The sequence below is a fragment of the Orcinus orca genome, chromosome 18, assembly GCF_937001465.1.
Source record: "Orcinus orca chromosome 18, mOrcOrc1.1, whole genome shotgun sequence".
Classification (NCBI taxonomy): Eukaryota; Metazoa; Chordata; class Mammalia; order Artiodactyla; family Delphinidae; genus Orcinus; species Orcinus orca.
Window position 1 is genome coordinate 12629038 of NC_064576.1, and position 12642 is coordinate 12641679.

At 41.8% G+C, this 12642-nt stretch overlaps 1 protein-coding gene and 1 long non-coding RNA gene across 4 annotated transcripts in view; one reads left to right on the forward strand and one right to left on the reverse strand.

Annotated features, from left to right (window-relative positions):
- The window catches only part of RAP2A (RAP2A, member of RAS oncogene family), a 40695-nt gene extending 32886 nt beyond the window's left edge, over positions 1-7809 (reverse strand). Inside the window, exons 1-2 of one of the 2 annotated variants that reach the window (XM_033435116.2) lie at positions 7354-7809; positions 523-3247 (exon numbers count right to left, since the gene is read on the reverse strand). In XM_033435116.2, the coding sequence (XP_033291007.1) occupies positions 3058-3247; positions 7354-7667 (504 nt within the window). In that variant the 5' untranslated portion in view covers positions 7668-7809 and the 3' untranslated portion in view covers positions 523-3057. Of the gene's footprint in view, positions 1-522; positions 3248-7353 lie in introns of those variants that run through there. The other variant, XM_004273643.3, reaches the window with a different exon arrangement.
- Positions 7810-8141: 332 nt separating this feature from the next.
- The window catches only part of LOC117202793 (uncharacterized), a 74968-nt gene continuing 70467 nt past the window's right edge, over positions 8142-12642 (forward strand). The window contains exons 1-2 of one of the 2 annotated variants that reach the window (XR_004485265.2): positions 8142-9039; positions 10586-10648. This is a non-coding gene — a long non-coding RNA (uncharacterized LOC117202793). The remainder of the gene's footprint in view (positions 9040-10585; positions 10649-12642) is intronic. The other variant, XR_007473140.1, reaches the window with a different exon arrangement.

Below are 12642 nucleotides of genomic sequence, written 5' to 3' on the forward strand. Positions count from 1 at the left end.
ACTTTACTGAAATGCAGATGTCTAAAATCACAGATTGTGTACGGTGTACATAGTTTTATGTAAAGATCACTGCTTAGAAATGTGTAAATATATAATCTATGCATTTTAATATGCCATATATAATTTCTGAAAAGATAGCATACAGAATTAAATCACTCAAGTGTACTGTTACTGGAAATTTTTAACAAATAAAAAGATTCCAACTTTGTTGGCTCTTCCTGTTGGTTGTGTCATCCAGAGATATTTTAGTGTTTATCTGTTAATTATCTTAGTGTTTATCTGTTAATTATCTGACTTTTTCCTACCTAAAGGAGAGTTAGAAAGTCAATGTCATCCACCTGCCTGGGGCCTGAATACTTCTCATTCAGTGGCCAGTCAAATCACCTTTCAAATCATCCATCTGTTCCATTTGTCAGAGGATTTATCAATATTCAGGGATAGCTGATATCTTTTGTCTGTGTGCAATGGAATTGTTGGCTGGCTATTTAAATCCTTTCTGCCCTTCCACCTTATTTTAAAAAAAACAACATTGTAATGATTCCTCTGATTAGAGATTTTATTGATACAATTATCACAAACCCCTAAATAGATAAGATTTGCAGGTCACAGGCTGCTGATTCCTTAAGGTTCATACTAAAATACTTTTTCCCTTATTGTGCCAATGAGATAGAAGTATTCTCAGAATGTAGGGCTGGTGGGAGACCATCTACTCCATCTACAAAGTGAACTTAAAAAATTCTAATCCTGGGATGGTAAAAAGGAAATGACTCTACTGTAATATTCTAAGTTTACAATGCAGCAAAACCAAGTTTCCTTTTCAGGAAAAAACTCTGGGCTATAAAAAGTGACTCACAGCTATTAGGCTCTGTACCTTGGAGGAGCTTTCAATTACAATTATGGTCTCTGGAGGTATCAAACTGGGGAAGGAGGTGTTTGGGGAAGAAGGAATTGGTGGCAGACTCCAGAAATCACTTATTGGGACAAACATCATTGGATGTATTTCCTGGTTTCAGCTCCACAGTGCCAATCTGTTGTGGGTCATGATCTATGTGTTAGCAACTGGCAATCTACCTCTACCTTAGATTGGGCTTTTAGGGCAACTTACTGTGAGGAGAAAATGTGCAAACGATCAGCTGGGTCTCTTAAAAGTGATCACTTAAGTGATACAGAAATATGAAATAATAATAGTAAAAAAAATAGTAACTTATTCGCTTTGGGTAGTACAAATAACCACACTTTCCCCATTTTTCTTCTCAGTCTTAAAATGCACCATGCCACATAAAAATACGTAATGCAATGGCTATCCCGAAATGAAAAGGCCATCTAGTGCAGTATTTCTGTACATTGAGGGGAAAGAAATGCCTGATCAGAAAGGACCCAAAGGTAGGCTAATGAGGTAGATATGGTGCAGGTTCTGTGAAGCCAAAATATTTGTTGTTGTATAACTCTTAAAACGTCCAATAAAGGACTATTCAGGAGTCTGTTGTCCATTAAAGGACACTGGCTTCTAAAGCCTGGATAATGAAGGTGCTTTTAAATGATTAAGGTACTAAAGTTTTCAATGCTTTATCTGATGTAGAACTTTTTCATAGATAATTAGTAACTCAAAAGTGTTTAAGAGTATTTTAGAAGTAGTTTTGTAAATAGTTTTTTCTGCTGTTGTTGCTTGTTTGCCTTTTATTGCTCTGTGATTAATAATAAAAGGTGGCTTTGAAATAATGAAAAAATTAAAAAAAAATAAAATGCACCATGCCTTCTAGCCTAATGCAATGTATAAAGTCTCCTCTAGGTACCTTACAAATGTCAAGTTCTATCCTTGGCCATATTCATTTCTAATTTCTATTCCTGGCCATTCACTTCTACCTCTCTATACACTACCCAGCAGGGTTCATCTACTCTCCAAATGTGAATTATATAGATGATTTCGAGTCTTTACACTCATACATAAACTGAACTTTCAGGCTTTAGTCCAGTGTTCTAATTGCTTATTAGGTGCATCTATCTGGATGATTACCATCTCCAAAGCCAAAATAATCTCCCCCAGCTATTCCTCTCTAATTCTATTCGCTCATGTTCAAAATGTCAAGGTTACTTTTGACCTTTTCCTCTCCTTCTTCCACTAAGTTTGATTGATTCATTCTTTACAACATTATTTGCATCCATTCTTTCCATGCTAATTCAGAATCTTTATACTTCATGTAGAAATGAGATTATGACAATACAACTCTTTCTTCTGACTCTGGTCTATTACCACTAAGCCATCTATCATATCACTACCATATTTCTATTTTTGTAACAATTCTGATCATGGTCCTTGACTGCAAGAGCAAGTCCAAAGTCTTTAACCTTCCGTAATTTAGCTTTATGTATTTTACCTCTTCTCACACTTCTATATAAATTCCTGGTTTGGCCAACCTGGTCTATTCAACAGCCAATGAACCTACCCTATGCATTTCCCATGCCATGTCCTCCATCTGGAAGACACCATGCTTCTGATTCTTAAAGTTTGTTATTAAATTTTACCTCTTCCCTGGTCGCCCCTAGTAGATAGAAGTGCTCTCACAGAATGTTAGAGTGGAAGGGAGATTGTCTACTCCAGTTGCAAAATGGGCTTTAAAGAGTCACCTCCTCCATCTATAAAATTCAAATGCTTGGGGAAACTGAGGCCACTAAAAGAATTTTCTCTTTGAACACTAATTTTTTTCAACACATCTTTCTTGATTGGTTCCTATGTGCCAGGAGCCATTCTAGCCACGTGGGATTACAGTTTAATAAGAAAGACAGACTGTACTTAAACTCCGATGAGCACTACCAGAGGAGGGGAAGCACAGGGTGCCACTGATGTCTGAAACATGAGTGATTGAAGGAAGGGGTGAGGCACGAGGTTAATACACTGTGGGAAGACAGGATGGAATAAAGTCAGTTTGGGAAGATGAGGAAGGCTTCCCTGAGGAGGAAATCTTCTAAGCGGGGGCCAAAAAGTAGGAATTAACTCTGCAAAAGGTGGGTGATTTCTGCATGTAGAAGGAAAGCCCAGAGACAGGCACTTTCATGGAACTAAAAGAAGGTCGGGGTGCTGGAATCCAAGGGCTGAGCAAGGTTGCCAGAGGTGAAGGTGGAAAGGCAGGGAGGGATAAGAGCATTGCTGGGCCTGGGAAGGTCATGTTGAAGATTTCTGGGCTTTATCCTAAGAATAGGCATTGGGTTGCATGTTCCTAGGTACTTCAAGTCAGGACCACGGCTTACCCTGGGAGGAATGGGAGAAGCAACTATGAAATTAGAAAGAACTTGAGTTTTATTTCAATTGAAACATTTTCTGTATCCTTGTCACTCTTCCCTATGTGTCCGATCTCATCCAAAGTCAATTTAAAAAAAAGCATGTGAATTTATAAAAACCACCATTTTAGCTAGCCTGCTTGGCTTGGACAAGAGCTTGTGTATGTACAGCTATTCTGTGCTTTTCAAAAGTTGCTTCGTGACACTTCAATTTTAGGAAAGACCTACGTTAGTACCTGTTTTTGATAACCAAAAGAAATAAGATGATTTTTGCTTTTATGAAAAAAGGCAAAAAGTGAAAATAGCGTCCAGCACTTGGTTTGCTGTGAGCAGTTGAGAGGTAGCACGTACCCCATCAGGGAGGGAGGCACCTCCAAGTTCCTTCCCCAGGAACCACACTCAGCACCTCAGCATCAATCTGCCATAGCTTTGAACTGTGTCTGTGAGCGCTTTACCTAGATTTTTTTTTTTTGCGCATCTGTAAGCAAGATGTGTCCTAAGGTAATTGCTTCTTCACTTTATGCCATTTTGGCTTAGGAAAGGTTTCAATAGGAACTCTCTACTTTCAGATAGCAGGGGGGAACCTGTATATGGATGTCCGTGAACCTACAGACACTTAAGGGAGTAGGGACCTGTTTTATACTTTTTATAAGCAAAACATTCCATACAAGAACAATCCAGGGAAAAGCTCCATTTCACTCTCAGCTGTGCATTGGTGCTACAGTTAAAGTGAAATGTTCATTCTCTTGCCCTTTCCCATAAGATCTTTAATAAGAGAAAATATTTTAAGAGAATACCAACAAAATTTTTCCAAGGATTGTTTTAGTCACCACTGCTTTTTTAGTATCATCTTGTCTACACTAGGTAATGACTTTCAAAATGCAATCAAATTTATTTCCTCTCAAATTACATTTATATCAAGGATAAAATTTTAAGCAGACAGGGTGACAAAGTTAAAGAACAGCTGGAATTTTGAAGCAAGTTTTGTGTTCAAGGTATTGTGTTGGACACCTTAAAATATATTATCTCATTTTATCCTAACAAAGACTCTTGAGAGGTGCATGCTATACTCTAATTCACAGACAAGGAAGATGGAGCTCAGAGAAGCAAGCATTTCCCCAAAATATATACACCTTAGACCTACACTGTCCAATATGGTAGCCTGGAGCCACATGTGGCTGTTGAGCAACTGAAATACAGCTAGTCTGAACTGAGATGTGCAGTAAGTGTAAACTGAACACCAGATTTTGAAAATTTAGTATGAAAACTATTAAAGTATCTCAATTTTTGAATACTGATTACACGTTGAAATGACAATATTTTAGATAGAGTAGGTTAAATAAAATATATTAAAATTAATTTTACCTGCTTCCCACTTTTTACAAAAAATCAGCTAGTAGACATTTCAAAATTACACACATGGCCCACAACTATATTTGAATTGAAGAGCGTGACCCTAGACCAAAGGCTGGATTGCTGAATTTGCCAATAAACATCAAGGTCAAAGGCAGCGTGGTATAGAAGAAAAGAAGAATACGTGGATTCATGCAGATCTTGGTTTAAATCTCCTCTCCACCAATGACTAGTTTTGGGCGAAATATCAACCCTCTCTGCACTTCACTTATGTCATCTGCATTATGGTGATATTAAATATCCCCAAACAACTGTTGTATAGAATATGTAAAGCAGTAACTGGCAGAGGGGAGGGAACAACTACGAATACCTCCTACAGCAACTGATTAAATTAAAAACTGATTCCCAAAAAGAGAAGAAAATTCATTTATTTGAAAATCCCATTTTATTCTCTTTAAGTGGGAAAAGTTAAAGAACCAACACATTGAATGCCTGCTTTACCATAATATGTGCATGATATATACTGTATTGTAAAATACATAGTATACACAGATTCCTTCTTTCTTTCAACGTTGTTTATAATATGCTATAGGCCGGGAGGCCAGATGGTGAGATTAGGGTGAAGTAAAAAATACCAGGACACAGAAGGGCCCAAGCGGTTCTTAAGGACACAATGGATGAATTCCAGTGAAAGAGTTTATGAGCTACATACACTTCAGCTGGTCTTTTCAACTTTTACATCAGGAACTGAGACTAGTGAGTAAATGACATCTGGGCAAATAGAATTTTACTCTTTTTTTTCTTCCTGGGTCACAGTGCAAACAAATAAATTGTTCCAATACACTACATTTAGACTAACTCATTATTAGTAATCTCTACTAAATCATAAGAAACTACAAAATCATATGGACTACACTATCCAATGACATTTTACCATATTCTGTCCGCTAGGCTTGTGTCAAGAAGTTCGCCCTGGGCATGTGACTTTTATCAATGCACGTATTATCTGTATATGTTTAAATATAAAGGATGGGGGAGTTGGGGCATTTACTTTATTATTTGATGTATGTATATGGCCTAAGATTGACATGTGACAATGTGTTAGATTGCCCTGTTTTGTATGTTTTTTTTTTAAGTAGTATGAAAGGGGAATTAAAGATTTGAGCCACTTGAATGTAGCCTCTTAAATATCAGATACATAGTAAATTTAACACCAAAAGTGTTCCTATGTTAACTATAACAATTAACTTTCAAGAAAATGAGACTGAAGAAGTAAGAAGCTATCAGATTCACAGATCTCAGAACACCATGAGAGGCTATAAAAATATCCACTTTATTCTAGTTTGAAATTTAATGGAAGAAGTAACATACCAAATTTTAGGTTAGCTATTAAAGTGCATATTCAGTGAATTAAGTGGGGAGAGCTTCAGGAGAGGGCCTCCCCTTTGATCTCATATGTGGCATTAAAAATCTGCTGCTTCTAGTGAATTTTTGAGCAACCCCTGAATATATGTGACTTGGTATTTGCTCTTTCAAAGTGAGTAGACTCAAACTGACTAAAAATGAGACTACGTCTACAGTACACTTACAACTAGTTTTCAGCAAATGTCTACAAATTTAGGGTTATAGGTAGAATTGGGTAAGAAAAACAAAATTACACTAAATCAAAATTATTAGCAATTATTAACTAATAATAAGAATCAGACAAAGCAGTAACATGTAAACAGTAATTAGAAAAATTTGCTAAAACTTTGAACTGAGATATTACACTTCTGATGCTTGAAATTATAGGAAAAAATATACTCAGTCAACTTAAGAGAAAACAAATATCATAAGCCATTTATGCTACCAGCCATATTTCCAAAATGCACACTTTAGAAAAAAAAGTTCATATCAGGAAGGAGCTTATTTGCATTAACTTTAAATTAGCTAATATCTGAGTCACACCTTTGAAGAAACTTGCATTATTTCCAGGAATGCCTTTTTCCCTCCCTTTTCTTTCTTTCTTTTTTTGTTTTTGAGGGGAATAAGGCAGCTAGACTAAAAAGAAAAAAAAAAGTCGCATTCTTTAATGTGAATGGTGTACTTGTGCTTCTATATACTATCTCAGTCCAACTGAGCCATGTCTTCAAATAATTTGATAATCTGTCTTTAAAGTTTCATCTTAATTGGAGAGTTCATTTTTGTAAAACGCCTTGGCACCATTCAATCTTTTATGAAACGAGAAAGGTCTCTTTCCTTTGGACTTGACATTTTTAACCACGTACGTGTGAGCAATTTTTGCTGTCAAATACTGCAAAGGTAGGTTTTCTGTTGTTGTTCAATCTGAAAATGTCTCCACTATACTTGCACAGCTGCCCTCTTCCCAGCAGAAACCTACCCGCCCCCTCCCCCCCTGCAAGTTTTAAACTTTGTTTCCTTTGGGGTTCTGCACAAGCGCTACTAGTAATATCCAAGAGACAAAGAGCTGTGCTGTGGGTTCACGGGATGCCAAATTTGAGTTGTGAAACAAAGCACTCAAATTTGAGATTCAAGATGAGGAGGAAGATGCTGGTAAAAAAAAAAAAAAAAATTATCATAAAGCGTAAGATCGCAGAGCCATCTCCCTAGACATCTCCTCCTGCCCACGGCCACCCCAGAGCGCGCGGGAGGGAGTTCTGGCCCCAGGACAGGGGCTGCCGGCCGCACCGCGAAGCCCCCTGCCCGCGCCCCCGGCCCTCTCACCGCTTCACTCGGATGATCTGGTCCCGCATGGGCTTGATGTCCTGGAAGCTCTGCTGGTTGACGAGGCTGTAGACGAGGATGAAGCCCTGGCCGTTCTTGATGTACAGGTCCCGCATGGACGCGAACTGCTCGGTGCCCGCCGTGTCCAGGATCTCCAGCACCGACGGCGACGAGTCCACCTCGATCTCCTTGCGGTAGAAGTCCTCGATGGTGGGGTCGTATTTCTCGATGAAGGTGCCGGTCACGAACTGCACAGTCAGGGCGGATTTGCCGACCCCGCCCGAGCCCAGCACCACCACTTTGTACTCGCGCATCGTCCCTCCGCGGCCGCCGCCGCCGCCGCTGCCCGCGACATAGACCTACGCCCGCCGCGCTGCGCGCCCGGACCCTGCGCCGGCGGCCGGCTCCGCCGCCTCCCGCGGCCGCCCCCACCTCACGGCCGCCGCGGCCCCCCGGGCGCCGGCGGAGGGAGCAGCAGCCCTGGGCATGGGCCGAGCCGGGTGGCAATGCGGCACCGCGGGCGCCGGCAGGCACTAAGGGCGAGCAGGGAGTGTGAGTCAAGGAGCCGACGGAGACGCCCGAACCGCGGGCCCGCAGTGCCGGCGGCCCCGCCCCTCGCGCCTCCACGCCCAGCTCCCCGCCCGCCGCCGCCGCCGCTCTTCCCGGCGCCGAAGCGCGCGCCCGAGCCCGAGCCGCAGCGCTGCTGGGGGCGGGGCCCGGCGGCCCGGGGCGGAGCCCGGCGGCGCAGCCCCGCCCCTGCTCCCCCCGTCGCCTAGGCGACCGGCCGCGCGCGCGCTCCCAGGAATCTCGGCGCGGCGCGGAAGCCTCCGCCCGCGTTTAGATAAACAGCCACCTGGGTTACCGAACAACACCCCACCCCGTCTGCCCCGTTGAACCCCGGGGCCTGCGTACTGAGCATGCGCAGTTCTTCCTCCTACGAGGGCAGCCGCTTCTACTTGAGAAAGCCACGGTCAGAATTTGGCGGAGACAAGATGTTGGAGGGGCCAGAGCAATCTCCGGGCTTTAACATGAGGCGAGGAGAAGATACTGGCAAGGTCCAGACGGAGGCCTTCGCATGAGGGCCTTGCTGGGCACCACCCAGTCTGTCAGCATTCCTGAGAGCTTTGGTTTTCTCTTGTGTAAACATAAGAAGCTTTAAGGGAGGAGCATAAGTACAACGAAATGCAGCTTTGTTTTAAGCGTCAAGACACTGAGGGAGAAGTGACAGACCCCCATCCAGCCCACTGCCCGAGGCGGCGAAGGCCAGAAACCGCGGAAGCCGGGCCCACGCTCTGTGACGTCGCCGGGGGTCCCTCCCACCTTCCCCAGCCCCGCCCTTCTTCAGTGCCTGATAAAAGTCGAGCTCTTCCCACGCCCTGTCAGCTACGGGCGCCTGGAAAACCGGGAGAGCGGATCCCCCAGCAGCAGCCAGAAGGCCCGGGGACACCTCATAGCAACAGCCAGCCGGGGCATCTAGTAGGAAGCTGGGATTCATTTCAGCCAACCAGCCCGCGTTTTTGGACCCCGTGGTATCATTCTCGACCAATAGAGAGCCGCTTCATGCCACGTGACACTGACCCATCAGCCAATGGAGGAAAAGTCTAGTCGCAGGCTCAGCCATCCCATCTGCCACTGTTGGCCAGGCTGGGCGTTTGCCCCTGCGCACACTCTGCCAACCAATCATAGGTGAGCTGAAGAAAGACGGAGACTTGCGCTGAGCCAACCAGAATTCGCGGTTTCCTTGCCACCAAGGGCCGGTAGTATGGAGAAGGGGAAGAGCTGGTGGGGTCTGGGAGGGGTCAGTGATTGAGGGGTAGGTCGCGGTACCCTATTCGGGCAAAGAAACAGGATGTGTTGCGGAGGAGAGTGATGGATTTCACTTTTAACGTCGTCTCCGTGGCATTCTGCCTAAATGATAGACACGGAAATAGTGCTGAGGGATGTGGGCTGAAAAGTGGGGTGAACTGACAAAACAGGGACTCTTTAGGGTGAGAAAATGTCGGGTCCTTAGACCTACAGTAGCAGTTGCATGGGTCCTCCATGCGTGCCTCCTAAAACGTTTTTAACAACTCAGTTTTGAAACTGTTCTCTCTGTGGCATTAGATCTTAATTACACACTCTCGACCACCCATAACGTCAAATTTAGGAGAAGTTATGTCCCTAAATATTCCTGGATTATATTTTGCAATAACTGGTAATTGGATTTACCTTCCATAAACTATGTCCTTCTTGAACTAGTCTACACCCATCCATTACCATCTCACATTTCTTGGGAATAATAAGTTTCTATAGTTCTAACTAAGGTTTGATCATGGCATACCTCTTCAGCCTTCCTCTTCCACACAAGGTCATCATGTAGAGAGAATTTTGGTCTGAGTTCATCAATAAAACAGATGTTCTTTTATCATCGTTTTTTTGGTCAATTATCAAACTACTACAAAGATGTACTCAGCTTTAGCAGTGTCCTACAGCCCTATCGCTCCATTATCTTAAAATGAATAACTTACCCTTGCATTATCTTGCTATAGTGTAACACACCAAGTTTTTGCTTAAAATAATTGCGGGCAAGTGTCCTGTCAAAATATGTGGTAAAATATAAGTCAATCATTATTTCTTGATTACTTATCAAAATATGAGTGTTATATTTGAGCCACCAGAATCAACAGTGAAGGCAGATTGCAAAAGAACTAAGAATCAAGAGGAAAGTTTTAGGAGAATTGAAACCAAAGAGCATCTGATACCTCATTTTAAACTAGTAATGTGAGTAAGTGAATTAAAATTAAGAGCTCACATGGATTTGAAGTGAAGCTTCATATCTGAGCTTTTTTGCCAGGCATGTTTCAAGAGGATTTTGTTGGTGAATACAGTGTTGAACTAGCATTTTAGAAGTCTCATATACTGTGTAAAACTTACATGCTTTTTGTGGTTTCTTTAGTAACAGCTACACTTCTTTCACGGAAAAGACATACTGTCTCTTTTAAGATCCAACTTTTGTATAGTAGTCGTAAGAAATCCCTAGGTTTGTCAGGGGTTGAATAGAGCCAAGAAGCATCAAACTTCCTCTCTTTGTATGGATCATTACAACCTGTGTATTACCTTGTATTACAGTGGAACTGAAAAACCATTCACTTTGCAAGAAGTAAAGTCCCAGTGACTTTTTTTTTTTTTAAGAAATTTGCATTGGGGTTGTGGGTCCAGAATGTATCTTTAAACAACTGCTTTCATTTCTTAGGTCCCCAAAAGTTGAGAAGCCCTGGACTGGAGTGCATCTGATAGAAGTTGTCACAAAAAAATAGTGAGTCGGTGCCCAGTTACTCCACTTAGCATAATAGAGAGAGGACAGGTTTTTTAAGACATTTCTCAGTTTATTTTCCCTGACCTTTCATCAGTGCCAACTTTCTTGATAAGGAGAAGTGTAGAGAATGCAGCTCTTGGAGTAGTGTAGCTCATTTATGTTTCTCCTAATGACAGGCCTCAATTTGCATTCTCAGTGCTACCATAAAGGTAGATTTTTAATCAATAAGACTCAAAAAAAAACATGTTAAGTAAGGAGCGTATTTTCCTACCTATTCTGTCTTGGTAGTGACCTGATTTGAGGCTCTATGTGAAAGAGAAGAATTAGCTGCTAAAAGAAAGGATGTTGGGATGTGCAGAGAATTTTGAAGATTTGGGTGGGAATTGGGTGTGTATCTCCTGATCTCTTAATTGTGTTCATTGCTATGCTAGCGTGAACTATCTATTCTGAGAGTGATTTTAGAAATAAAATGTCTCCATTCATTTGTTTGTGGGAAAGACAAAATAAAAATGAGATAAAATAAAATTGAATTTTCCCCAAGAGCTGTAAATCTGTATGATAGTGAAAGCTTAACAGTGTACACTGACACTTCAGGGTCTCTTTAGCTTCAGAAGTACATTGCTGGGAGAAAAAAAAAAAAAGAAAAGAGAAAAACTTCATTTCTCCTCTCCCCTCTGAATCTGAGAATTATCTCACCTATGCCATATATCCTCAACTGTCACACTTGTGTTACCATGGAAACCCAGCTCCTTTCTTTGCTTCAGTGAAAGATGTTGGAAAAGGTGGGATGAAGTGGGAAATACACTGAATTCTGGGACTTTCTGACAATAGCAAGAAGCAAGTATGCAAGGAATTTAATGTAAACAAGTTAGTAGAGGGCATTCGTAATATGACCAGTGCTTTTCTTGGCTATAAGACCCTGATTCCTTTTGCTTCCTGTAAAAGCCTACATATCTCTGATTAACCATAAAGGGGAAGGACAAGTCAAATACATTTAGCACCTATGAAATGCTACTGGTAATTACAAAGAGAGCAGAAAACATTTTCTTGGCCTCTCAGGCTCCTAATACAGTTGAGAAACAGAAGTATATATGAAGAGTGGAAAGGAAGGGGCAAAATAATTGTGTGTCTCTTTTGAAAATGTGATATGTCTCAGCACTTTAGAAAAGAAAAAGAATTAGAATGCAGAAATTGAGTATGTAAACAAATCAATGAAAGAAACCTTTTGATAGAGAAAAGAAATTTTTCTTTTTTTAAAAAATTAATTTATTTTTGGCTGCATTGGGTCTTTGTTGCTGCGTATGGGCTTTCTCTAGCTGTGGCGAGTGGGGGCTACACTTCATTCTGGTGCGTGGGCTTCTCATGGTGGTGGCTTCTCTTGTTGCTAAGCATGGGCTCTAGGAGCATGGACTTCAGTAGTTGCAGAACATGGACTCAGTAGTTGTGGCTCATGGGCTCTAGAGTGCAGGCTCAGTAGTTGTGGCGCATGGGCTTAATTGCTCTGTGGCATGTGGGATCTTCCTGGACCAGGGCTTGAACCCGGTCCCCTGCACTGGCAGGTGGATTCTTAACCACTGTGCCACTAGGGAACTCCCAAGAACAGAAATTTTTCAATAGGCAATTTTCAGCAGGAAAAAAAAAAATCCATGAAGGAAAGGCTTAATGATTAAAATATAGGGGAGGAAAAAAAAAAAAAAAAGAAAAACCCTGAAGAATCTTAAGAGCTTAAAGGTCCTGAGGAAAATAGCTCTAATGTAATCTTTTGAATATAGAAGACCAGTCACAATGTTGCTTGCATACCCTGCAGTTTCCCTTTACTTTTGGGGAAAAAAAAAAAAAAGGGATGAATCAGGATTGATCATTGATGGTAGCGCTTTCCGTTCTGTACATAGTTCAGAAGTAGGCACATGACTCAGTTCTTGCCATTGGTCTGGGAAGAAGGCTGCTAGGCTGGGGGATTTCTGGGATTCTGACAAGAATGAGTTAATATCCCC